Here is a 26,324-nt window from a genome sequence, read left to right as displayed (position 1 = left end):
TCAGTAGGTGGCATCATTAAGTGCTATGTTCAATGAGGCTATCATTAGGTTGCATCACTATCTGCTGGTGTTCATTGAGGCTATCATTAGGTGGCATCACTAAGTGCTGTGTTCAGTGAGGCTGTCATTAGGTGGCATCACTAAGTGCTGTGTTCAATGAGGCTATCATTAGGTTGCATCACTAAGTGCTGTGTTCAATGAGGCTGTCATTAGGTGGCATCACTAAGTGCTGTGTTCAATGAGGCTGTCATTAGGTGGCATCACTAAGTGCTGTGTTCAATGAGGCTATCATTAGGTGGCATCACTAAGTGCTGTGTTCAATGAGGCTATCATTAGGTGGCATCACTAAGTGCTGTGTTCAATGAGGCTGCCATTAGGTTGATTCACTAAGTGATGGTGTTCATTGAGGCTATCATTAAGTGGCATCACTAAGTGCTGTGTTCAATGAGGCTGTCATTAGGTTGCATCACTAAGTGCTGGTGTTAATTGAGGCTATCATTAGGTGGCATCACTAAGTGTTGGCGTTCATTGAGACTATCATCAGGTTGCATCACTAAGTGCTGGTGTTCATTGAGCTATCATTAGGTGGCATCACTAAGTGGTTTTCAGTGAGGGTAGCATTAGGTGGCATAACTAAGTGCTGTCTTCACTGAGGCTGGCATTAGGTTGCATCACTAAGTGTTGGTGTTCATTGAGACTATCATTAGGTGGCATCACTAAGTGCTGTGTTCAATGAGGATGTCATTAGGTGGCATCACTAAGTGTTGTTTTCAGTGAGGGTAGCATTAGGTGGCATAACTAAGTGCTGTCTTCAGAGAGGCTGGCATTAGGTGGCACCAAACTAACAATCCTGTTGTAAAGGCTGCCAGCAAATGGTGGCAAATATAACAGTTGTGAGAGGTATTTAGTGTTACTGGGCCTAGGACTCTAGCATCAAAGGCCTACTAATAGCTCCAGTTAGGCAAGATATATAAATTTATTTAGTGTATGTATTACTATTCTATTGGCATTATCGATATCACTATTATTATTATTATTATTATTAACTTCCAGAGATTCACTCAATCAATGAGACCCAGAATTACTTAATGAAGTTGATTCACGAGATTGGACTGGAGTCGAGATCAACTGCTATCTGTACTCAGGTCCGGAGAATACGCTATGGACACTTTACACTGGAACATGCTTTGCTTCGTAAACACTGGACAGCTCAGGAGATAATACGTAACATTGCCACATGTAGACATCTACTTACACCTAACAAACTTTTAACAGATGTGAGCATCACAGAGGCAGAAGGGGATGTAGTACAGCAGCTAGCAGATGGACAGAAACCATTGCTTGTAAAACATGGCCTTGACAAGTCATAATATTAAAGAAATTTCTTTTTCTATTTCATCTTTACATTTATTTTTATTATGTTTTCTTTCATTTATAAGATTATTGGACAAGTGCAGAAATTTATATCTTAACATTTCAGGTGACTACAAGCAGATGAAATGCTTAAAGACTTATGCAAAGCATTTGGTACAGATGTTATTAGTATCAACCATAGGTCAAAGGTCAATATTTCTTGTGATACCTTACCTTAATCTAAGGAAACAAATGTAGTATGACCCTGATATAGCAAGCTCTGTTACAACACAAATTCGGATATAATACCGTTGTGGTGTGGCTCCTGAAATTTCACATACATGTACTTGACTCGTGCACCCAAAATATTTCTTTCTTAAAAGTACAAAAAGTAATGTGTAAAAAGTTTATTATCATTTTTGGGGAAGAGATTGTGTATGAATTCTAATTTAAGGTGATCGTGGCATGGCTCCTGCATTTTCATATACATGTATTCTTGGAGTGAGAAAAAAAATTTTTTTTTCTTCTTAAAAGTAAGAAAAATAACATGTAAAAGTTTATTCAGCGATCATGCTGGGCCGGTGTCGCAAATTGCGATTTATATTCCTTACTGGTGACAAAATTCACCATCTGGCAATGTTTTTCCCCGACATTATTGACTGCTTTAACTTGTATATACAGCCTTGGGTTTGGAGTGAAGAAATTCAGAGGCATCATGAAAGGAAGCCTCAAATTAGATATCAGATGCACTGGAATTTATCTGTTGTTAGATAAACAAGTTATTTGTTCATGTTAACAAACCATCTTAACAGTGCATTGCTATATCATAATCCACATACTCTGACATCTTGCCTGAGTACTGTATGCTGTGAAATCTCAGAAAAAGTGTCTGATTATCTGCCGCTTGCTAGTAATTAATATATTTTTTTTACGGACCTCTATGTGGATGGTAAGTAAAATTCCTATTCTTTTCACTCAGAGAATTAAATCCTTCAGATCACTCATATTTTCTGTTGTAATCCCTATCAGAACAGAACAACTGTGTATTCATCGTCTGTTGGCCTTCTTAAAAAAGTTTCAAACACATTTGTAGAAGGCAGGATCACTCTCTGCCACCAGACATGTCACAAAAACAAAAATCCAAAGAAACAGAATTGGAAATCTACTTGTTGGTCTATCTATGCTACCAGGATTGCTACAGTTTACCAATTTTTTAAGGCAGGAAGAGTAACTGTTACAATCAACCAAATGATGGCAAATTCCTTTTGTTTTTAAAATGTACCAAGAAAAAATAGTTTTGCTGAAACTTCAAAGAAAACTGATCACCTTTGAAGCACAAATAGTTCTGTATAAATACTAAGCGAATGAAACTAAATTTCAGTTAAATCAATGGTCTACAATTATCTGACGCTGCCAATGCAATAAGAAACAGACATTTGTTTGGTCCTCCAAAGCTATCCTTTAGGCAGTAACTTCAATAACACATGCACCCATCATCACAAAAAGCCAGCTACAAACTTCAATAAAAAGAAATAACCTTTCGTCAAAGGAAGTCAGTACCAAACTTAAATAAAAGCAGTGGAATGAGATAGATTGTTGAATTTTCCAAAGGGACTGGAACATGTATATTGTGCCATGAAAGTTTCATTTTTGCAGGAAAAAAATTATGCTTATGGTAGCATATATAAATGGCTTTCAAGTTAATTAAAGATGGGGTATCTTGCAAAGATGTTTGTTAAACTTTCTAATATGTTCAAGTTTTCATTTTCCTATCAATAGCCTCATCCCCTGGGCAACCTCGGCAAGATGAGACTGTCTCCAGCTGACCAAAAATCTAGGCCAGTTTAAGTACATATACATGTAGCATGTAAACAGCTATAGCCATGTGCTACTTGTGACAATTGCAGTGAATTGTTAAATGACAATTGGATATAGATAAAACCATTTTATTTTAATAAATAAAAATACCATTTTTTAAAAAAATAATCACATTTTTTATGTTTTCAAACGGGACATGAGCCATACATGAAGTTTAAACGTGATCTGTACTCAAATTCATGGATTTATTATATACAAGTACAGTACTTAATGGATTATGGATTATACTACACAAATGTAAGTTGTCAATATACAAGTGCTTTTATCAGACTAGTTTGTCTTTATTTAACCAAAAGAACATATTTTTGCATTACTTTTATTACCCCCCACCCGCCTGGCCACCATATTGTAGGTAAATGCATCATTTCTTCACCTAAATGACTTGGTTGGTTATAACATGGTTCTTGCTATAACATGGTTCTTGCTATAACATGGTTCTTGCTATAACATGGGTTCTTGCTATAATATGGTTCTTGCTATAACATGGTCAGTTTCTATGGACCCCATCTACCATGTTATAGTGGGATCACACTGTATATTGCAATTTAATTGTATATCATATCATTCTTAAGAAAGAGAAATTAGATGAAAAATAGTTTTCATTAATGAAAGATTCTTTTCTGCTCATGAAAAGTCTAGGCAACAAGAAAAATTCTGCAGAATGTTATATCTTCTCTCCTGGTTAAAAAACTGTAATGTAAGGCAAAATAGGTCACAGCAACTTATTAAGTCTGCTTATGCCAGCTACCAATACCAGTAAATGCCTCTTTGAAGTAGATCATTGCATCTGAGCATGCATGAAGTGAAACTAAATGCAAAAACATAATATAAACACTGAATGAAAAAATAAATCACATTTACCTAGTTTGGTTATGGAAATATTACCCTTGGACATCAGCATGAGAGAGTATGTGATAGACAGGATGGACTGTAGTTAGAAAACAAATTCTCTCAAAAGCACAACAGAAATCTAGGAGGAGTAAATAATTTTAATGGGGTACTTTTCTAGTTGTACAGATTAATTGGTAAACATATAATGTATGGTTTAAGAGAACAAAAAGAAAACACAGCTGGCTAAATAAAACTAAATCCTTCTACTATAGTAGTACAGCTTATAAACTCAGTACAGAAGTTCTCTAATAGGAAAATATCAAATTTGACAAATGTAATGCATTAATTTTCCTTGTGCAGATTTCAAGTTTTAAGCTTTCTTAAATGTTCTGATATTACAGATTATAAATCCTGTAACAATACATGAATACTTTTTCACAGTAAATACTGTGACCTAGTTAGATTCTGAAGAAAATACGTAGTTATAATCACAGACGTAACTACAGAGGTTGGTAAATGAGACTTCTGTAAGTTGAAAAAATATAGCAATTATTTTAGTGAATAAATAAGAGTGAAATAAAAAAAAATGGTTCTGACAATAATAACAGTGGAACCAAAGTATAAAAAAAATACTTGTAGCTAATAAATATAAAACTGTACATTAGCAATAAATCATTTACAAAAAATTAAATTGGGAAATTAATCACAGTTCAAGCCTAACATTATCATTGTAGCATAGCAAAACATGGTATAGAATAACAAAATTAATGGAAAAATTAAATACATCAACAATCAGGGACCAACGTATAACCTACATGGATACAACAGTAATAAAAACAAAAGTACCTGCAAGGGACTGACACTCTACTGCACAAACAGAATTTCCTGGAAGTCAACATTAGAATATTTCATCCTTTTAACTGAGTTTTGAAACCATCTCGGATAATCTTTAGCAATAAGATTTTCAAATTAGCTGCTGTGGTGGACATTATGGATGTCAGACTGGCACCATTTTCATTTAGGACAAAGTAGACATCATTAGAAGTCTTCTAGTGAAGACTACCATGACATAATGATCATCCATCCAGACAACAAGATTTTCATGTTGGACTTACAACTGGCACCATTTTCATTCAGGATCTACTAGGTATCATAAAAAGTATATTTGGTGAAAACCTGATGTTGGTATAGACATATACTTAAGAGAATTTGATGGTTGTTTTCATTTAGGACCAACTCAACACTTAAAGAACTCTTCTGATGAAAATTCCACGTCAAAATGACATTTCATTTGACAGAAGTAGCAAAAAAAAGATTTTCAAAATGGCCACATATAAGATGTCAGATCAGCATCACTTTAATTTAGGATCAACAAAACATTATTAAAAGTCTTTAAGTGTAACCCCATGCTGATATGGCCATTCATTCAGAAGTAGTGATAAGATTTTCAAGCAGGCCACTGGCAGCCATGTTAGAAATCAGATCAACACCATTTTCATTTATCACTAACTAGACTTGATAAGAATTCTGGTGAAAACCCCAGGTCAATATGACTTTCTGTTAGGAGTAGTGAAAAGCTGCTTTTTTAAAAAGATTTCTGCTGTTGTGGCCATATTGGACATCAGATCAGTACCATTTTCATTTTAAGGCCAAATGGACATCAGAAGGAGTCTTTTATGGAAACTTCATCTTGATATAGCAATCAAATTGAGGATTTTAATTTAGATGCTTTATGGCAGCAATATTGGTTGTCAGATCTGCACCATTTTCATTTAAAACCAACTGGACATCTTCAGAAGTCTTTTGGTGAAAACCCTATGTTATTATCAATTTCAGTTCAGGAGGAGTAGCAATAACAAGATTTTCAAAAGGATGCCATATTAGATGTCGGATTGGCACCAATGTTTTTTGTTTCGAGACCAACTAAACATCAAAAGAAGTCCTTAGTTAAAATTCCATGTTTATATGACCATTCATGTATGAGAAGTAGTCTAACAAGATTTTCAAGACGGTCACCATGATGGTTGTATGGGACATCAGTTCAGCACCATTTTCATTTTAGACCAACTAGACATCATGAGAATTCTTGTAGTGAAAGAGTCAGATTTTCAAGATGGCATTGGATGTCTTAGGAGCACCATTTTTATTTTGGATCAGATAGACCATGGGATGAATGTGTGTATGTAATTTATCATGGTAAACCCTTCAAGTAGTTTAGGAGCACCATTTTCATTTTGGACCAAATAGACCATGGGATGAATGTGTGTATGTAATTTATCATGGCAAACATTTCAAGTGGTTTAGGAGACATAGCAATAACAAATTTGTTCAAATGAAAAGACGATGGACAAAAGGCCATCCCATAAGCTCTTCTGGTCTATATGACCTGTAGAGTTAATAATTATCAAACCAATTAACTAATCTGCAGCCGACTTGGAGGAGTTATAAATAGCTATTTAAAGTACAATTTTCTATTTTCTGTGCAGGAAAATCTAGATGACTTGTACAGACTATACCTTGATGAGGAAGACATCTACATACAATATTGTCAATCTTATGTTTGGGCCAAGAGCTTTCCTCTAAATATTCATTCTTGCTCAGAATTAAAACAAAATGCTTCTCTAACCTGACACACACAGTATGAGGGGATTATTCTCTGCTATATTCATGTAACGATGACTACATGAGACACTATTCTCACATTAGTCTCTGCTATATTCATGCACCAAACAACATTGACTACATGAGACACTATTCTCACATTAGTCTCTGCTATATACCTTACCAAATATTAATGACCCCTGGTTTTGGCAGTAAAAGGATCTTATTTATGGACCAGATTTTACACTAACTAGTACTTACGAACAATAAAATTTATTTTCATTTTTCAACTGGATTAGAATGAAGATGGCATTAATTAGATTCTATTTGTTTCTAATTCTGTAAGGCTTGTAAAAATTGCACTGTATTCAGGAAAATAAGGTCTTTACTCGTGACTTTTCCTATCTTCTTGGCACAGAGATCTTTTCCAAGCTGGGTTATAAGATGAACCCATTATATTTGAAAACAAAACTTGCATCATTACATGAAACATTTATCCTAGGTTGCTAATTTTCATAGTCTGAATGAACTTGTACCCTTGTAAAAGAAAAGTGGTCATTGTGTAAGTTGATGCAATAAACTTTATATTGATTGGATTTTGTGAAGCGTTTGTTTGATGCTGTTAAGCACATATAGGACCCCAACTACTTGTTTTGTTCTGTCAAAGCAGGTCTGTTGTGTTCTGGTGGGACTCAGTCATAAAACTAATTTGAACAAAACTTCACATCAAGCACATCTGCATTCACTTTAATTAGGCGAAAAGCAATTTAAAATCAGTTTATAATTTAATATATTGGGGTATTTATTTTAAATAAAGAATAGTGTTTGTACTATAAGATGATGTTGGGGTAGATAGGTTTACCCACACTGTACTCAAGTCACACACACACACACAACACTTGACAAATGATTTTTCAACATGACATTTTGCAGTAACTTTGTAAGTAGTGATCCATTAGATATAAAATAGAAAATCTTAAATATTTAAGTACATTTTCTTCAGGGAAAACAATTTAGCAAGTTGCATAATTATATCAACCATTGTAATCAATGGAAAGCAGAAACAGAAAATAACAATAAATCTAATTAAAGTTAGATTAACATAAACATGACTGTACATTCATTATGTCATTAAAAAATGTTAAAAATTTAGTGATCTCACTCATAAAATACCAAAAATGAGATGAATTTATGCCTTTACTTTTCCTACAGGCATGACACAAAAGTATAATCATGGGCCAGTCAAGTTACCTATGACCTTACATAATAGTAAAGGTTAATGAAATTGATAACTGGCAGTGTTTAAAGTGTGATTACTGTAATACAAGCAATGAATTTTATACACAAAGAACAAAACTTAAGATCATTGTAATTTGAGGGTAGATAACAAATTGAGATATTTGTACTCTAACAGATACAGATATATCACATTTAACTGAGACAGTAACACATATGTCACATTCAACTGAGACAGTAAAACATGTCACATTCAACTGAGATGGTACGTGCTCTGTCACTGTTGACTGATTAAAATGAGCAATTTGTGGCTTTTGACTAACATGGTCAGTAGCAACATTCAGTCAAATGCAGCACCATAGATACTGTTGATCTGACAAAATGGATTGCACCATTCAAATGAAAGCAGTTTCAAACTGATATTTACCTTGTGTATTGTGAAGAGATCTCGAAATTTCATCATGCATTAGTTTGGGTTTTTTTGACCACCAAAAACTGGCGCAAAAGCAAGAGGAACAAATTATTCAAACTACATTTAAAACAATACAAAGATGACAGCCCCAAACAATTTATCTTTTGCTGGTGAAGAAACATGCTTTTATCACAGAGGTATTTTGTATTGAGCAAAGGAGTTATCTGCACCAAATTCACAAACTTTTAAATGTTTTAATGTATGTGTAATTATTGTGTGAGTAATTACAGGTATGTGAAATTATAGGTATTTGTAACTGGGGGAATTTTTGTAATGGTCTGTAAGTGTCTGTATTCACCTGTATGCTGTATTTGTGTAAGAAAAGCGTGTGTTCATTTGTGTAATATGTAAGGCTCCCAAAACTTCACTGAATGAGTGCTTTCAGTTTTATATTTTTTTAGTTTTAGAATATTACGTTTCAAATCCTCATAAATGTTTAATCAGATGGTAATTGAAAAGTAAAATCACACATTTTTATGTTCTAATAGACCACATAAATATGATTCAGTAAATAGTTGATGACAAGCTAAGTGTAAACTGCACATGAATCAAGATTTTACTCAAATAAAAATAAAATGTAACCAGATCTTCTAAAGATTAAAATACCTATGAATATCAGCTGAAATGCCATCATCATTTCATCAGTCAAATTTACAAAGATAACACTTCTCACAAAATTAATTTTGAGATTCAAAATTTTTCAGAAGGTATATGAACAGCTTACTATTTAAGACCCAAACTTAATTTTAATAAATTATTATAGTTACTATTTAAGACCCAAACTTACTTTTAATAATCATTATAGTTACTATTTAAGACCCAAACTTACTTTTAATAAATCATTATAGTTACTATTTAAGACCCAAACTTACTTTTAATAATCATTATAGTTACTATTTAAGACCCAAACTTACTTTTAATAAATCATTATAGTTACTATTTAAGACCCAAACTTAATTTTAATAAATCATTATAGTTACTATTTAAGATCCAAACTTAATTTTAATAATCATTATAGTTACTATTTAAGACCCAAACTTAATTTTAATAATCATTATAGTTACTATTTAAGATCCAAACTTAATTTTAATAATCATTATAGTTACTATTTAAGACCCAAACTTACTTTTAATAAATCATCATAGTTACTATTTAAGATCCAAACTTAATTTTAATAATCATTATAGTTACTATTTAAGACCCAAACTTACTTTTAATAAATCATCATAGTTACTATTTAAGAACCAAACTTACTTTTAATAAATCATTATAGTTACTATTTAAGACGCAAACTTACTTTTAATAATCATTATAGTTACTATTTAAGACCCAGTTTTCATTTTCAAGTTTTCTTACAAAGTAACATAGATATAGTACTTGTTACTTCCTTTCAAAGTATTGGGAAGAATTTTTAAAGTGAGTAATTTTGTTTTAAGAACAAAATATCAGATTTCTCTTTGAGCCACATGTTAAATGGTGTTATTGGAACTTGTTAAATATCTCGGACAGAGTTATAAAATAACAAAAATAAATTAATGTCCAATATTTACTGCATTAAGCTTGTCAAGCATGTATATCAACAATCACCTGAATAATTAAAAACTGAACAAATTCTTAGAAATAAAATTAATGTGCCATCATTTATTTTGGCCCTTAATTCTTAAATCCTTATAGTTCTGTAAATTTTTAATATTTTCACTTCATCTCCCTAAATGTGCTATTTTTGATATCTATAAAATAGTTAATTCTATCCTAGAAAAATATATATCATTTTGAAAGTCTATAACTGAGTTCAATAGTTTCCATTTGACTGTTTTTGTCAAAACAGCAACTTGTTGAAGTACTGGATTTGGTTTTATCTTTATAAACACATTGTACTCGAAGTTTTCATTTCTTAATATCTATCTGAGTGAAGACATCCTTATTGGCTTAAAAAAATCATCCCGCTCCATCCCAAAGTCTCTCTGTGTCACCAGTTAACCTGCTTAAAGTCGTCTACCACTTCTTACTATCCATGTACTTCTCTACCTTAATAAACACCTCATCCACACTTCCCTCAGCTTTTATCTGAAAACAAAAAAGATGAAACTTACATTTTGCCATGGGAATATTTACAGCTATGGGAAATAGGTGCATATAAAAGATTTACCAACCTTTGCCAGACAGTGATCATAGCAAAGACTTACCTGCCTTTACCTGACAAGGCTTATGGTCATAATAATAGTGATCATGGTAACAGATTTACCAGCCTGTACTGGACATGGCTCTTGATCACTGAATGAGATTTACCAACCTTAACCAGACTGCTGAGTTTTGAAACCATCTCAGATATAGTCATATGGATACTGACCATAGTAAAGATTTACCACTCTTTACCAGATATTGTTCTCTGTCACTTTGATAGTTTAGAAGATTAACTGAACATGGTTCTCAGTCACATGGTATGTAACCACAGTAAAAATTTACCAGGTTCTACCAGACATGGATCTCACTCACTTGGATAGTGAACAAGATTTACCAGACTTGGCCCTTGGTCACTTGGATAATGAAAATAGCAAAGATTTACTAGACATGGCTCTTGATCAGTTGGATAATGAAAATAGCAAAGATTTACAAGACATGACTCTTGGTCAGTTGGATAATGACCATATTACAGATTTGCCAGTCTTTGCCAGACATGGTTCTCAGTCACTTGGATTGTGACCATAGTAGAGATTTACAGTCAGTGTCAGACATGGTTCTCTGTCACTTGAATGATGACCATAATTAAGTCTCTCATTCACTTGGATAGTGAACCAGATTTACCTTACTTACCTATTAGACACTTAGGTAATGAAAATAGCTTAGATTTACCAAACATGATTCTTGGTCTGACAGTTGGATAGTGACCATAGTAAAGATTTACCAACCTTTGCCAGACATGGTACATCACAGGAATACTGACCAATGTGAAGATTTATGAACTGGTATCACACATTTCTGTCACTTGAATAATGACCATAACAAAGATTTACCAGCCTTTACCAGACAAGGCTCTTGATCACATGAATAATGACCATTGTAAAAGATTTGCCAGGTTTTACATGACATGACACTCAGTCACATTGATAATGATTACACTAATGATTTACTAGACTATAACTGACATGATTCTTGGTCATATGTATAGTGTACCATGGATAATGATGGCATTAAAGATTTACCAGCATTTACCTGACTTGACTGTGTCACATGGACAGTTATTACAGTAAAGATTTACCAGCCTTTACCTGACTTGACTCTGTGTACCACGGATAAGGATGACAGTAAAGATTTACCAGCCTTTACCTGACTTTGTGTCACATGGAGAGTTATTACAGTAAAGATTTACAAGCTTTTTCAAGACTTGACTCTCAGTCATGTGGATAGTGATAGTAAAGAGGTAAATTCAAAATATAATGGGCATCTATGCCAATCCAAGTGGTTTAAGGTCCTCGACTTTACAGATCACTCTCACATCTCATCTCTGTCCATACAAGTTCACGTGTCTCAGTTTGACCAATATGAATATATGAAGTAGCTTGCCAGTAGCTTCTGACAAGGCTTGGATTCAATGGAAAACTATCTCTTCTACCCAAATCTTAAATGTGAATGAGAAAATGCACCCAGCCTTAATGAGCTAATGATACTGGCATTCTATTTCAGTTTCACATTATCTAATCTATAATCAGTCAAACAATGGAGTTCAATGGCAATTCTGAAAATGAGCAACTTCACAGCATTTGAAAAATGGCCCACTTGTTTAAATTACATAATTAAATAAATCTGGTATTACCTCAGTAAAATATAGTATTTTGTACACATTTTTATTTACCTTAATTACTTTGCTCTGTTTGTCATAATAATCTATGACAGGTTTTGTTTGGTTATGGAAGGTCTTCAGTCGCTTCATGATGGTTTCCTCGTTATCATCAACACGACCGCTTGTTTTGGCTCTCTCCAGCAGCCTATTCTTCATTGTTTCATCTGATACTTTAAAGTATAACACCCCAGAACAGGGTACAAGCTGAAAAATAAACCACGCAGTATGGATAGAATATTTGGTGTTGGATGTAATGTACAGTGTATACTTGCATATAGGTTGGGTCCAACTGTAAACAACATAGACCCTCATCTACCATCATATAATGCACCAGCAGATCAAAATCTATTTTGTTAAACTAATTATTGCTAATGAACTGCAAAGACCCAGATCTGATGGCACATGGTGCCACAGCAGATGTGGATCTGTGCAGTTTGCAGTGGACTTGACAGTATAAGCATGTACATACAGTATGTTCTACACTTGTACTTTGTTTTTCTACAATTGTACATGTACTTTGTTTTTCTACATGTACATGTACTTTGTTTCTTTCTGCAACCTTTTAATTCATTATAGCATTATGACCATTACAAGTAAAATCTGTAGTGATGCTGCACCAACTCTCCTGCTTGTCACAGATACCAGCTTCCAATCACCTCCTTCCCACTTGCTAATCTCACCTAGCAAGATCTCCTGGATCTAATTTCACCATCATTTTAAGAACATAATGTGAACTACATACACTTCAACAAGGTAGAATACATTTCAAGGCCACATATTTATCTTAAACCAAGATTCCCTCAAGTTCAAAACTAAAAATTATTCCTACTCAGAATCAACCTCAAAATATTTCGAGATCATTATTTTATAGGATTAAATGATCATGGTTGAGTATTTATCAATGTGTAAATTTTACATAATCACTCACAAAGTAAATAAAGTCCGAAAGACTTCATGTTAACTTTGTGAGTGATTAGGTAACAATTTACACATTGAAAAATACGCAACCAGGATCATTTTATCCTTATAATTCCAATTTACATTCTTTCTGTCATAATAGCAGATTTCATTAATAAAGCGTTCAATTTTGGGTAGCTCAAAGTTTTCTTTCATGAGCCTCTGTACTGCAACAGAATACATAGCCCCATCTTCATTAGCCAAGAGTGGTCATTTGTATGTAGTAATATATGGTTGTTGTTGTTGTTCTAGGGCTTAATGCCATTTTTCAGCACAAGATAGGCTATACATGGCGGCCAGTATAAGTGGTGGAGGAAGAACCCTGGAAAACCCAGGGAAGAACCACCGACCCACGAGAAGCTACTGGCAGGCTTTCCCATGTATCCACGCTAGCCGAGCCTTGGACTTGAACCCACGCAGACAGAGGTGAGATGGCAGTGATTCAGAATGGTGAGCGCTTTAGACCACTTTGCCACTTGGGGCCCCAATAGTAATATGTGGTAGAGTGTCAGAGCGGGTCATGACAGGTATCCAAGGAGCTTGTTATGATTTTAAAAAATTATTTACAAAAAATGGTTAATGCTGTTGAAACTAGGTTATTCCTGTTCTTGTCTTCTGTGCATTTCAATCTTTCAGAAGAAAACTCGTGTCTATTTTAGGGAGATTCCCAACTTGTACTATGACCCTAACTTTTAACAGCTGCTGAAACGTGTTATTGATGTGAAGTGCAAAATAATTCTGAAGATTGACTTGTAAAGCCTGCTATATGCCTTCTTCGGCAAAAGGAGAGAGTACTGGAGTACAGGAAGGTACGTGCAAGTACATTGCTTTAACTTCTAATGGGCGACTTTAATCTGGAGTTTGTAACATTTTGATGTTGTTATTATTATGCTGCAAGGCATTGATATAGATGGAACTTCACATAAAATGACCTGGAAACAGGGAACCAAAAATAGTCTGCAGAATTTATGATTGTGTAAAACATTCCATATCAGTATCACATGACCATTTACATCCAATCAAATTGTAGATAATGTGGTCTTTTCATAAAAATAGGAATTATAACTTTTTAAAAAGAATCCCATTTCAAAGAAACTTCCTCAGATGGCCTGTTTGTTTGATACCATATCAAGCTTATATAATGAACATTCACCATCTATTTTTAATCAAGTGGTGCTCCATCATATTAATCAAATCAAAGTTGGACTAACCTCTTTTTCAAAGCGCACACCCTGTTCCATTTCCCTTGGATAACCATCAATCAGGAAGCATTGAGAACTTGACAGGTTTTTAACCATTGCTTCCTTCAAAAGATCCAGTACAACATCCTGTTTTGAAAAGAAGAGATTTAATAAATACCATGTTGTATGTACCTTTTCATTTTTTGTACACCATTGTTTCGTTGTCATTTAATTTATCCTACAGAGAACATTTATATTTTAACTGAAAAATATTTATACTTAAAATCTGCTGACCATATGATTAATGTTTTTTATAAATGTAAATGTTTGCACACACAAGGAATAATATATAAAAAATACATTAAATCTTGCAGACAGTATGGTGTGAACATGAAATGTCAAGGTCATTTGTTTCTAAGGCATCCGGTACAAAGTCAAGATCATTAGTTTCCAAAGCATTATATTCAATATCAAGGTCATTATTTATGAGGCATCACATGAAATGTCGGGGTCATAAACTATTAAGCACCAAGTGCAATATTAATTAGGTAAATTACTTTACTAACTGAGCTGAACTATGGCTTAACACCATTCAAATGATGTGTCTTTATGTCTCCTCTTAATTAAGTTGTTGATCATTTAAATGTATCAGGAAGAAGAAAAAAACCATCATCACATTGATCCATAAAAATTCTACTATCATCAAAACTACACCTAAAGCAGACCATTGATACATGTATACAGATTTCTGGCTATCTCTCCAAGTTATCATCCATGTTATTATTTACTTTGGAGAAAAAAAGCTGCCATATTTTCTGACATAACAAGTTACAACTGCTAGAAAGTTTTTATTTTTGGGAACACATTTTATGTACACCAATAAAAAATGCATGTATTAGATCAGTCTAATAGCATTGTGGATGTAGTTATGTATGGCTGTAACTCAATTTCTTTTTTACTTCTAATAATAAATGTACAGTGTTGATGCATTAAAGATTGGATTAAATTCAGTTATATGACCTGAACTGAATGGAATTAAATTGACATCAACTGAGTCAAACAGTTGAATTGGAAGGTTTGACTGACTGACTGATTGACAGATTGAATGACTGATTAATTAACTGACAGACTGATTGACTGACTGGCATTTAAATGCAACATCAGCTCATGAAAGTTTATTTAATGCTGGGACAACGGGAATTAAGTACATTGCCTGAAACATATCACAGCAGACAACTTGGACTGGGATGGACTGGACTCCACAATCTACTGGCTATTATTAGCCAGACACTATTCACTAAGCCAATGCTGAACCAAGAATGGGAAGTAACTCAACTGATCCCATTGGCATCAAACCGAGACATTTCAATATTCATTTTGAAGTCAGACTAAAATTTCAGACAATCAGATCAATGGTTTTTAGACATGATTAGGTTCGGTCAACATTTCATTGCAACTGGTGAAATTCATCAGATCTAAACTGAAATGAAGGGAATGGATTTAAGTAAGACTGAAAGGAATGGATTTAAGTAAGACTGAAAGGAAAGGATTTAAGACTGAAAGGAATGGATTTAAATAAGACTGAAAGGAAAGGATTTAAGACTGAAAGGAATCGATTTGAGTAAGACTGAAATGAATGGATTTGAGTAAGACTGAAAGGAATGGATTTGAGTATGACTGAAAGGAATAGATTTGAGTAAGACTTCAAAGAATTGATTTGAGTGAGACTGAAAGGAATGGATTTCAGTAAGACTGAAAGGAATAGATTTGAGTAAGACTGAAAGGAATGGATTTAAATAAGACAAGGGAATGGATTTGAGTCAGACTGAAAGGAATGGATCTGAGTAAGACTGAAAGGAATAGATTTGAGTAAGACTCAAAGGAATGGATTTAAGTAAGACTGAAAGGAATAGATTTGAGTAAGACTGAAAGGAATGGATCTGAGTAAGACTGAAAGGAATGGATTTAAATAAGATTGAAAGGAATGGATTTAAGTAAGACTGAAAGGAATGGATTTAAGACTGAAAGGAATGGATTTAAGTAAGACTAAAAGGAATGGATTTAAGTAAGACTGAAAGGAATAGATTTAAATAAGACTGAAAGGAATGGATTTGAGTAAAACTGAAAGGAATGGATTTAAGTACTGAAAGGAATGGATTTAAATACCAAAAGGAATGGATTTAAGTAAGACTGAAAGGAATGGATTTAAGTAAGACTCAAAGGAATAGATTTGAGTAAGACTGAAAAGAATGGATTTAAGTAAGACTGAAAGGAATGGATTTAAGTAAGACTGAAAGGAATAGATTTGAGTAAGACTGAAAGGAATGGATTTAAATAAGACTGAAAGGAATGGATTTAAATAAGACTCAAATGAATGGATTTAAGTAAGACTGAAAGGAATAGATTTGAGTAAGACTGAAAGGAATGGATCTGAGTAAGACTGAAAGGAATGGATTTGAGTAAGACTGAAAGGAATGGATTTGAGTAAGACTGAAAGGAATAGATTTAAATAAGACTGAAAGGAATGGATTTGAGTAAAACTGAAAGGAATGGATTTAAGTACTGAAAGGAATGGATTTAAATACCAAAAGGAATGGATTTAAGTAAGACTGAAAGGAATGGATTTGAGTAAGACTGAAAGGAATGGGTTTGAGTAAGACTGAAAGGAATGGATTTGAGTAAGACTGAAAGGAATGGATTTGAGTAAAACTGAAAGGAATGGATTTAAGTACTGAAAGGAATGGATTTAAATACCAAAAGGAATGGATTTAAGTAAGACTGAAAGGAATGGATTTAAGTAAGACTGAAAGGAATAGATTTGAGTAAAACTGAAAAGAATGGATTTAAGTAAGACTGAAAGGAATGGATTTAAGTAAGACTGAAAGGAATAGATTTGAGTAAGACTGAAAGGAATGGATTTAAATAAGACTGAAAGGAATGGATTTAAATAAGACTCAAATGAATGGATTTAAGTAAGACTGAAAGGAATAGATTTGAGTAAGACTGAAAGGAATGGATCTGAGTAAGACTGAAAGGAATGGATTTGAGTAAGACTGAAAGGAATGGATTTGAGTAAGACTGAAAGGAATAGATTTGAGTAAGACTCAAAGGAACGGGTCTGAATAAGACTGAAAGGAATGGATTTGAGTAAGACTGAAAGGAATGGATTTGAGTAAGACTGAAAGTTATGGATTTAAATAAGACTCAAAGGAATGGATTTAAATAAGACTCAAAGGAATGATTTTAAATAAGACTGAAAGGAATGGTTTTATGTAAGACTGAAAGGAATAGATTTGAGTAAGACTGAAAGGAATGGATTTGAGTAAGACTGAAAGTTATGGATTTAAATAAGACTGAAAGGAATGGTTTTAAGTAAGACTGAAAGGAATAGATTTGAGTAAGACTGAAAGGTATGGATTTAAATAAGACAAGGGAATGGATTTGAGTCAGACTGAAAGGAATGGATCTGAGTAAGACTGAAAGGAATAGATTTGAGTAAGACTCAAAGGAATGGATTTAAGTAAGACTGAAAGGAATAGATTTGAGTAAGACTGAAAGGAATGGATCTGAGTAAGACTGAAAGGAATGGATTTAAATAAGATTGAAAGGAATGGATTTAAGTAAGACTGAAAGGAATGGATTTAAGACTGAAAGGAATGGATTTAAGTAAGACTAAAAGGAATGGATTTAAGTAAGACTGAAAGGAATAGATTTAAATAAGACTGAAAGGAATGGATTTGAGTAAAACTGAAAGGAATGGATTTAAGTACTGAAAGGAATGGATTTAAATACCAAAAGGAATGGATTTAAGTAAGACTGAAAGGAATGGATTTAAGTAAGACTCAAAGGAATAGATTTGAGTAAGACTGAAAAGAATGGATTTAAGTAAGACTGAAAGGAATGGATTTAAGTAAGACTGAAAGGAATAGATTTGAGTAAGACTGAAAGGAATGGATTTAAATAAGACTGAAAGGAATGGATTTAAATAAGACTCAAATGAATGGATTTAAGTAAGACTGAAAGGAATAGATTTGAGTAAGACTGAAAGGAATGGATCTGAGTAAGACTGAAAGGAATGGATTTGAGTAAGACTGAAAGGAATGGATTTGAGTAAGACTGAAAGGAATAGATTTAAATAAGACTGAAAGGAATGGATTTGAGTAAAACTGAAAGGAATGGATTTAAGTACTGAAATGAATGGATTTAAATACCAAAAGGAATGGATTTAAGTAAGACTGAAAGGAATGGATTTGAGTAAGACTGAAAGGAATGGGTTTGAGTAAGACTGAAAGGAATGGATTTGAGTAAGACTGAAAGGAATGGATTTGAGTAAAACTGAAAGGAATGGATTTAAGTACTGAAAGGAATGGATTTAAATACCAAAAGGAATGGATTTAAGTAAGACTGAAAGGAATGGATTTAAGTAAGACTGAAAGGAATAGATTTGAGTAAAACTGAAAAGAATGGATTTAAGTAAGACTGAAAGGAATGGATTTAAGTAAGACTGAAAGGAATAGATTTGAGTAAGACTGAAAGGAATGGATTTAAATAAGACTGAAAGGAATGGATTTAAATAAGACTCAAATGAATGGATTTAAGTAAGACTGAAAGGAATAGATTTGAGTAAGACTGAAAGGAATGGATCTGAGTAAGACTGAAAGGAATGGATTTGAGTAAGACTGAAAGGAATGGATTTGAGTAAGACTGAAAGGAATAGATTTGAGTAAGACTCAAAGGAACGGGTCTGAATAAGACTGAAAGGAATGGATTTGAGTAAGACTGAAAGGAATGGATTTGAGTAAGACTGAAAGTTATGGATTTAAATAAGACTCAAAGGAATGGATTTAAATAAGACTCAAAGGAATGATTTTAAATAAGACTGAAAGGAATGGTTTTATGTAAGACTGAAAGGAATAGATTTGAGTAAGACTGAAAGGAATGGATTTGAGTAAGACTGAAAGTTATGGATTTAAATAAGACTGAAAGGAATGGTTTTAAGTAAGACTGAAAGGAATAGATTTGAGTAAGACTGAAAGGTATGGATTTAAATAAGACTGAAAGGAATGGATTTAAATAAGACTGAATGGAATGGATTTAAATAAGACTGAAAGGAATGGACTTAAGTAAGACTCAAAGGAATGGATTTAAGTAAGACTGAAAGGAATAGATTTGAGTAAGACTGAAAGGAATAGATTTGAGTAAGACTCAAAGGAACGGATCTGAATAAGACTGAAAGGAATGGATTTAAGTAAGACTGAAAGGAATAGATTTGAGTAAGACTGAAAGGAATGGATTTGAATAAGACCGAAAGGAATGGATTTAAGTAAGACTGAAAGGAACGGACTTAAGTAAGTCTCAAAGGAATGGATTTAAGTAAGACTCAAAGGAATGGATTTGAGTAAGACTGAAAGGAATAGATTTGAGTAAGACTCAAAGGAACGGATCTGAATAAGACTGAAAGGAATGGATATAAGTAAGACTGAAAGGAATAGATTTGAGTAAGACTGAAAGGAATGGATTTGAAAAAGACTGAAAGAATGGATTTGAGTAAGACTGAACTGAACTTACAAGAGATACAAGTTCTCCTCTCTCCATGATTTCATTCAGCTGTTTTCCCCTGGCAGATGATGATGAAACCTCGGCACGCAAAAGATCCCCAGAGGAAAGGTGACAGAATCCGTATTTCTCTACAATCTTGGCACACTGGGTGCCCTTTCCACTGCCAGGTCCTCCTAAAATATTTGAAAATAACTTGTCTAAGGTCAATAAGCCAAAAATAAATATGTTAGATATGTGTCACAAACAAAACTCAAAAGGAAACAATTTTCTAGGTGTACCTTCCATAATGAAAATAAATATCCCATGATTACACTTACCTACCAGTGAAAATTATGACATGCAATACCATGCTTCACTTCAGTTATAATTTTAGTTCTGAAAATGCTAGCAGTTGAAAATATGCTGGAGAATTTTCCTGAAACAATTGTCCTCACTATGAGCTTCAAAAGCCATTGTACCAATATTCAAACTTATTCTGTATTAATCCTCATTTAATTATAAGTCACTGTACCAATATTCAAACTTTACTCTGTATTAATTCTCATTTAATTCTAAGTCAATGTACCAATATTCAAACTTTAATCTGTATTAATCCTCATTTAATTTCTATGTCATTGTACCAATATTCAAACTTTTCTCTGTATTAATTAATCCTCATTTAAGTCATTGTACCAATATTCAAACTTTATTCTGTATTAATCCTCATTAAATTCTAAGTCACTGTCCCAATATTTAAAAAAAGGCTACTCAGATAATCCCAATGTAGGCTGAAATTTAATTATGATAGAACTGTACCAAGTTCAAGTTGGCTCTTTCCAGGGACGACTCAGAAGCAATGAATTAACTCCCTTGCTCTCCCAGATGTTTCATACTGACACAACTCGGTTATGATCTAGACATTTTTGTATGTATTATATATATATATATATATATATATATATATATATATATATATATATATATATATATATATATGGATGTATTTAAAACAAATTTTTATGCATAAGAATTATGCATTTTTCTAGGCAATAAATCAATTCCTCTTCTCACATAATTTTTTACACAATCCATGCAAGATCCCCTTTTAATCAACAGTGACTGATTCAAGAAAGAAATATCATAGAAATACCATCTATACTTGCTTACGAGTTAGAACAACTTCAAAGACTCGGATCTGTCATTACATAATGTGCCAGCAGATCTGGGTCTATGCAGTTTGCTAGGGCTAATCAGTAGAACAATCAACATAATCCCTGATCTGCCATCACATTATGCACCAGCAGATTAAAGCCTGTATTGTTTGGATTCAACTTGTAGATAAGTATATATGGTAGTTAATTATTTTTTAGAATTTAATTACACATACCTTCAAATGGTGATTATTCACTTTATTTGGACCCTCCCACATCCATATTCATACATAGGTACCTTTACAGTGTCATTAAATGTAGCTAAAAATACCTAATTTGTTTTAAATACTTTGTGTTAGGTATTTTTAAATATATTTCATGATGCTGACCTGAAAGTATACTGAGTTACAGATAGGACAAATTTGCTGTGTGGAACAAACTATAGCATAATACCGAACAGCTCATCTTAATGTGCATGTGTGTGTCTGTCTCAAAATTCTTTTATGATATATTATCAAATCTGGAGAGGCCTTATGTTGCTCAGTGAATGAAGCTCTTTGTTTTTATGTATCTGATGCTGTTGTTGTTTTTGTTTGATTTTATAACGACTCTGTCAGGCACAGCAGAATACAACAAGGGTTTATAATTTTAAGAGTAGTTCCTAGTGCATGGACACCATGATTGAATGGCCTGACTGAGACAACCAGACTGAGATAAGAAAAGAAAGGTTAATAAATCAGGTAAATTCTCTGTCACATGGGTGAGAAAATAGAAATATCATCCACTGTGTATCAAGCATCTTCATCAAGTGTCTCCTTCAATGCAGTCACCTCCCATCACAATGGTCTTCCAGAACATGGATCATCTTCCATGGATTTACAGCCATCTTTAAAACAATGAAACCCACCCAGGATATATATGCAGGTGTCCGGAGTGCCTCACATGAAGCTGCAGATTATTTTATAGAACATTTCTCTCAATTGGCATTAAATCTATTGAAAGGTTTTAAAAAAATACAACAAAATAATCAGAAATTTCCATTTACCCCTCATACATTACTCAATCATAATACAGTAGGAAAAATACAAGAGGTATAGGAGTTACATCCAGTCCTCTGACAAATGAGAAGCAGCTTTAAATCCAGTCTATGGAAAGCTGATATAGACCCTACCAGGTCAAACTGAACCTTGTTAGATGATAGGTCTCTCTGACAGAAGCTGCAGAGTGTCATGTTAGACACCCCTCCCATTGCTTGAATAATGTTAGTCATTGAACTGTTGTGCCTGAATGCTAGGCCATAATAATTGTCCTGACCCCATTGGCCAATATGTGTAAGAAATTCATATAACTTTGGAGTTAATTTCTTGTAGGCTGAGTGAATAACCCAACAGATCCAGGATAAAAGAACCTGAACAGAAATATCATCCTTCTTTAATTGGAAGGAATATATCCCTCTTCGGTACGTTTCAAGCACAACCTCAACACCATGATGGAGTCCTGACAATGCCCTTTTGAAGAAGGGTCCAAAAAGGAAAGACTGATTTCCCTTGAAGGCTAGTCTGGTCTTGTAATGGAACCATGCGTAATCAGAATAATCCTGCACCTGGATTCCCTCAATTTCTGAATGACACTGGGAATCAAAGGGATTGGGGAGAAAGGTATATACATTGAGACTGTCCCAATTTAATGAGAGGAGATCAACAGCCCAGGTTTTTGGATCTGAAAGTGTGGAGATGAAAGTTTGGTACAAGGAGATCTATTAAGTGGCAACTCCAATGGGTATATATTTAACTGAAGATAAGTGGATGGACCATTCAGCATGTATCATTTGATTCAGACTGGACAGCAAAACTGCTGAAACAACAAGACTGCCCAAGATGTGGCAGACTTGAATGCCGATTTGCCACTGTTGACACCAACTGACAACATCCCAAACAAGGGCAATATCAATGTGGTTTCCCACTGCCTCAGTGATAACTGACAACAACCAAGTTATCAAATAGAATCAGAATAGCTTTTCCAGGTAGCACCTCTTGGCATGATTGAAAGGCATTCACTTTTGTCTCATGGGAGTTGATGTGTATGGACCACTCCTGAAGGGACCAAATTCTGCTTACATCTTGGAAAGAGGACATGTTATAATGGGCATAAGTCATCGCCAGAACTGGAGTGGATGGGGTATGAGGACATGTTATAATGGGCATAAGTCATCGCCAGAACTGGAGTGGATGGGGTATGAGGACATGTTATAATGGGCATAAGTCATCGCCAGAACTGGAGTGGATGGGGTATGAGGACATGTTATAAAGGGCATAAGTCATCACCAGAACTGGAGTGGATGGGGTATGCGGACATGTTATAATGGGCATAAGTCATCACCAGAACTGGAGTGGATGGGGTATGAGGACATGTTATAATGGGCATAAGTCATCACCAGAACTGGAGTGGATGGGGTATGCGGACATGTTATAATGGGCATAAGTCATCACCAGAACTGGAGTGGATGGGGTATGAGGACATGTTATAATGGGCATAAGTCATCACCAGAACTGGAGTGGATGGGGTATGAGGCCTGGTAACAACACATCATGAGGTCATGTACCCGCTATATAGAAATAGATCATCTAATCACCTAAACCATTTTTTGCACATATGGGGTTCTCCAAAACTGGGCCATATGGGTCACAGTGCCATTGTTGTATGAGGCCAGTTAACATCACATTGTAGCACTGGCCCAGAAGTCATTCCGGTGCTAGTATAATCAAAAGGAAAGGTGGCAAAGTGGATAAAGCTGATGTAGTATGGTGACCCAAGGGACAATGTTGATCGTATCACATCTTTATTAACTCATTTTCTGTCTCTATCACCTGCTGAGAAATCAAAGTTTGCTTCCTTACAGAGCATCTCCTGAATCCTAAACTCTGTAATCTTCTATTTATAGCTCTTTCAGAAACATGCACAAAGATGAAAGCTACAGTTGGGTAGATTATCTACATTCATGAAAAGGAAGTTCACAAAGTACATGAGCACACCTTTTACTAATGATTTTTTTGGTCTCGCTTAATTCTTGTTTTTGGCATGGACCCCATTTTGGAATTGTAAAACATGGTATTGCAATAATTTGAGAGATTTTTCTAACATAAAAACCTTCCTCTGTAAAATGAACTATCATCTGCTTCTGATCCTCTTTCAGTTCCTTAATCATTAGGCACCATGTTTTGTTCACATCGTGAGGAAGGTCTAGAATTATTGAATACTACAAATTACAATTTCACACAACAGTGGTCATTAGTGTCCAGATAAAATCAAACTTAACACATAATTCCTATCCTTGTAGTGACCATCTAAAGTTGCATTTTCTAAATGACATCAACTTTTATTTCTGGTGGCTAATCACTTTTAACCTGGCACTGTATATATCACTAATAAAAATGATAATATATGAATGATAATAAAAAACTAGTAACTTACCAACAACAAACAACACTTTGGCATTGGACAGGTCTGCTGAAAGATTACAAATTGTATATGACTTAAATGCACAACCCCAAATGAAATGGAACACCATGCTTTTCACAATTCTTTTAAGTACTATATTATACATTCAAGTTTTCAAAATATAAATCTTTCATGGAAGTTGGGGTTGGAATTTAAACAAAGCATAATATGCAAGCAATTAAAAGCTTAAAAACATTCCTAACTGCCCAAGTAAAAGAATAATGACAGATTTACAATCTTTATTTTGGAACACTGTTTTGCTTATTATCAATATTCAAATTTTCTCCATGTTTTATCTGACCTTATCACACAATGTCATGAATGTGGCAGTAATAAACCATAATTTAAATACAACACATTGTATAGATATCATATCAATGTGCTATTTGTTATCACCTGGAATTATGATTCACAGAATTTCATTATAACTGTAGTTGTGCTAAACAATCAGCTACTTAATATAAAAAACAAGTGAAAATAATTTGTCACAGATAAATACAAAATTACACCAAATACTTTCCATAATGTCAAAATAATATGTATAAATATCTGCATTCATAAATATGCAATATTCAAATTAGAAACAATGTTAAAATTTTACCTGAACTCATCAGAGGATCAAAGATTTTTTCCACCTGCTTGAATACATCATTCACATCTCCCTCAGCATTTACCTATATAAAAACGGTATTTGTTATCATCATCACTTCTCTGTATCCTATTACAACCATCTATATATCCTATTATAACTATATATTTTGAACAACAAGACACAGTGATAAACTACCAAGTATTCCCTTATACCTGGGAAACTGCCAGTATTCCCTTATATCTGAGAAACTACCAGTATTCTCTTATAACTGAGATGCTACTAGTAATCCCTTATACCTGAAAAATTATCAGTATCCCTTTATACCTGAGAAACTGCTGTATTCCCTTACACCCAAGAAATTACCAATATTTCCTTATACCTGGGAAACTACAGTATTTTCTTATACCTGGGAAACTGCCAGTTTTCTCTTACACATGTGAACTGCTAGTGTTCCCTTTTACATTACCTAATAAATTACTAGTATTCCCTTATACAGTACCTAATGAATTACTAGTATTCCCTTATAGAGTACCTAATAAACTACTAGTATTCCCTTATACAGTACCTAATAAACTACTAGCATTCCCTTCCACAGTACCTAATAAACTGAAGTGATATGAATGAAAGGTATTGTACAGAGTGGCAAAAAAACCAGTCACAGTTATCTGTTTTAAATGGGCAAAATTTTCACAGTTATGTAGGATGACTATTCATGGTATAATAAACTACGAACTATTGTTTATAAATGCATTAATAAAATGGTACCTTATTATCTAAAAAATCTCTTTAAGGTGTGTAGAAACAAACAATACCACTTAAAATCTGAGGCTCCAAATAATATTCAATTTCAAAACCATATACATAATTATTCCAAAGAAATTTTTGGTACTATGGTGTCATGGCCTGGAACTCTTTGCCATTGTCTGTTAAGGCTGCCAAACAGTTGGCAATAATTTAAAACTAGATATAGACATGCCATAAAAATGAATAATTACTGTTTGATTTTATCCTATATCATTTTCTATCTGTTTCTTCTTTGACTACATATTGGCATTTCAGTTACATTTATATATACTGGTATTTCATGTATATAAATTGTTATTTCATGTACATTTATAGAGACTGTTATTTCATGTATATTTATACAGGTTGTTATTTCATGTACATTAATACAAGTTATTTCATGTACATAAAA

General features: G+C 33.7%; 2 protein-coding genes across 11 annotated transcripts in view; one reads left to right on the top strand and one right to left on the bottom strand.

Annotated features, from left to right (window-relative positions):
* LOC149780226 (pseudouridylate synthase TRUB2, mitochondrial-like) overlaps positions 1-1,393 on the top strand; it is a 32,989-nt gene extending 31,596 nt beyond the window's left edge. For both annotated transcript variants that reach the window (XM_089936996.1, XM_089936997.1), the window contains exon 9: positions 1,054-1,393. In XM_089936996.1, coding sequence (XP_089793122.1) covers positions 1,054-1,370 — 317 coding nt within the window. In that variant the 3' untranslated portion in view covers positions 1,371-1,393. The remainder of the gene's footprint in view (positions 1-1,053) is intronic.
* Positions 1,394-4,202: 2,809 nt separating this feature from the next.
* The window catches only part of LOC149780225 (uncharacterized), a 120,665-nt gene continuing 98,543 nt past the window's right edge, over positions 4,203-26,324 (bottom strand). For 8 of the 9 annotated variants that reach the window (XM_089936988.1, XM_089936986.1, XM_089936991.1 and 5 more), the window contains 6 exons: positions 25,139-25,211; positions 24,511-24,546; positions 19,919-20,082; positions 14,381-14,497; positions 12,225-12,416; positions 4,203-10,438 (listed from right to left, as the gene is read on the bottom strand). In XM_089936988.1, the coding sequence (XP_089793114.1) occupies positions 10,367-10,438; positions 12,225-12,416; positions 14,381-14,497; positions 19,919-20,082; positions 24,511-24,546; positions 25,139-25,211 (654 nt within the window). In that variant the 3' untranslated portion in view covers positions 4,203-10,366. The remainder of the gene's footprint in view (positions 10,439-12,224; positions 12,417-14,380; positions 14,498-19,918; positions 20,083-24,510; positions 24,547-25,138; positions 25,212-26,324) is intronic. The other variant, XM_089936987.1, reaches the window with a different exon arrangement.

This window comes from Sinohyriopsis cumingii, chromosome 16 (genome assembly GCF_028554795.1).
Source record: "Sinohyriopsis cumingii isolate HCF-2022 chromosome 16, ASM2855479v2, whole genome shotgun sequence".
Lineage (NCBI taxonomy): Eukaryota > Metazoa > Mollusca > Bivalvia > Unionida > Unionidae > Sinohyriopsis > Sinohyriopsis cumingii.
Note: the sequence above shows the minus strand (reverse complement) of the source record. Positions and strands in the feature narration are given on the sequence as shown.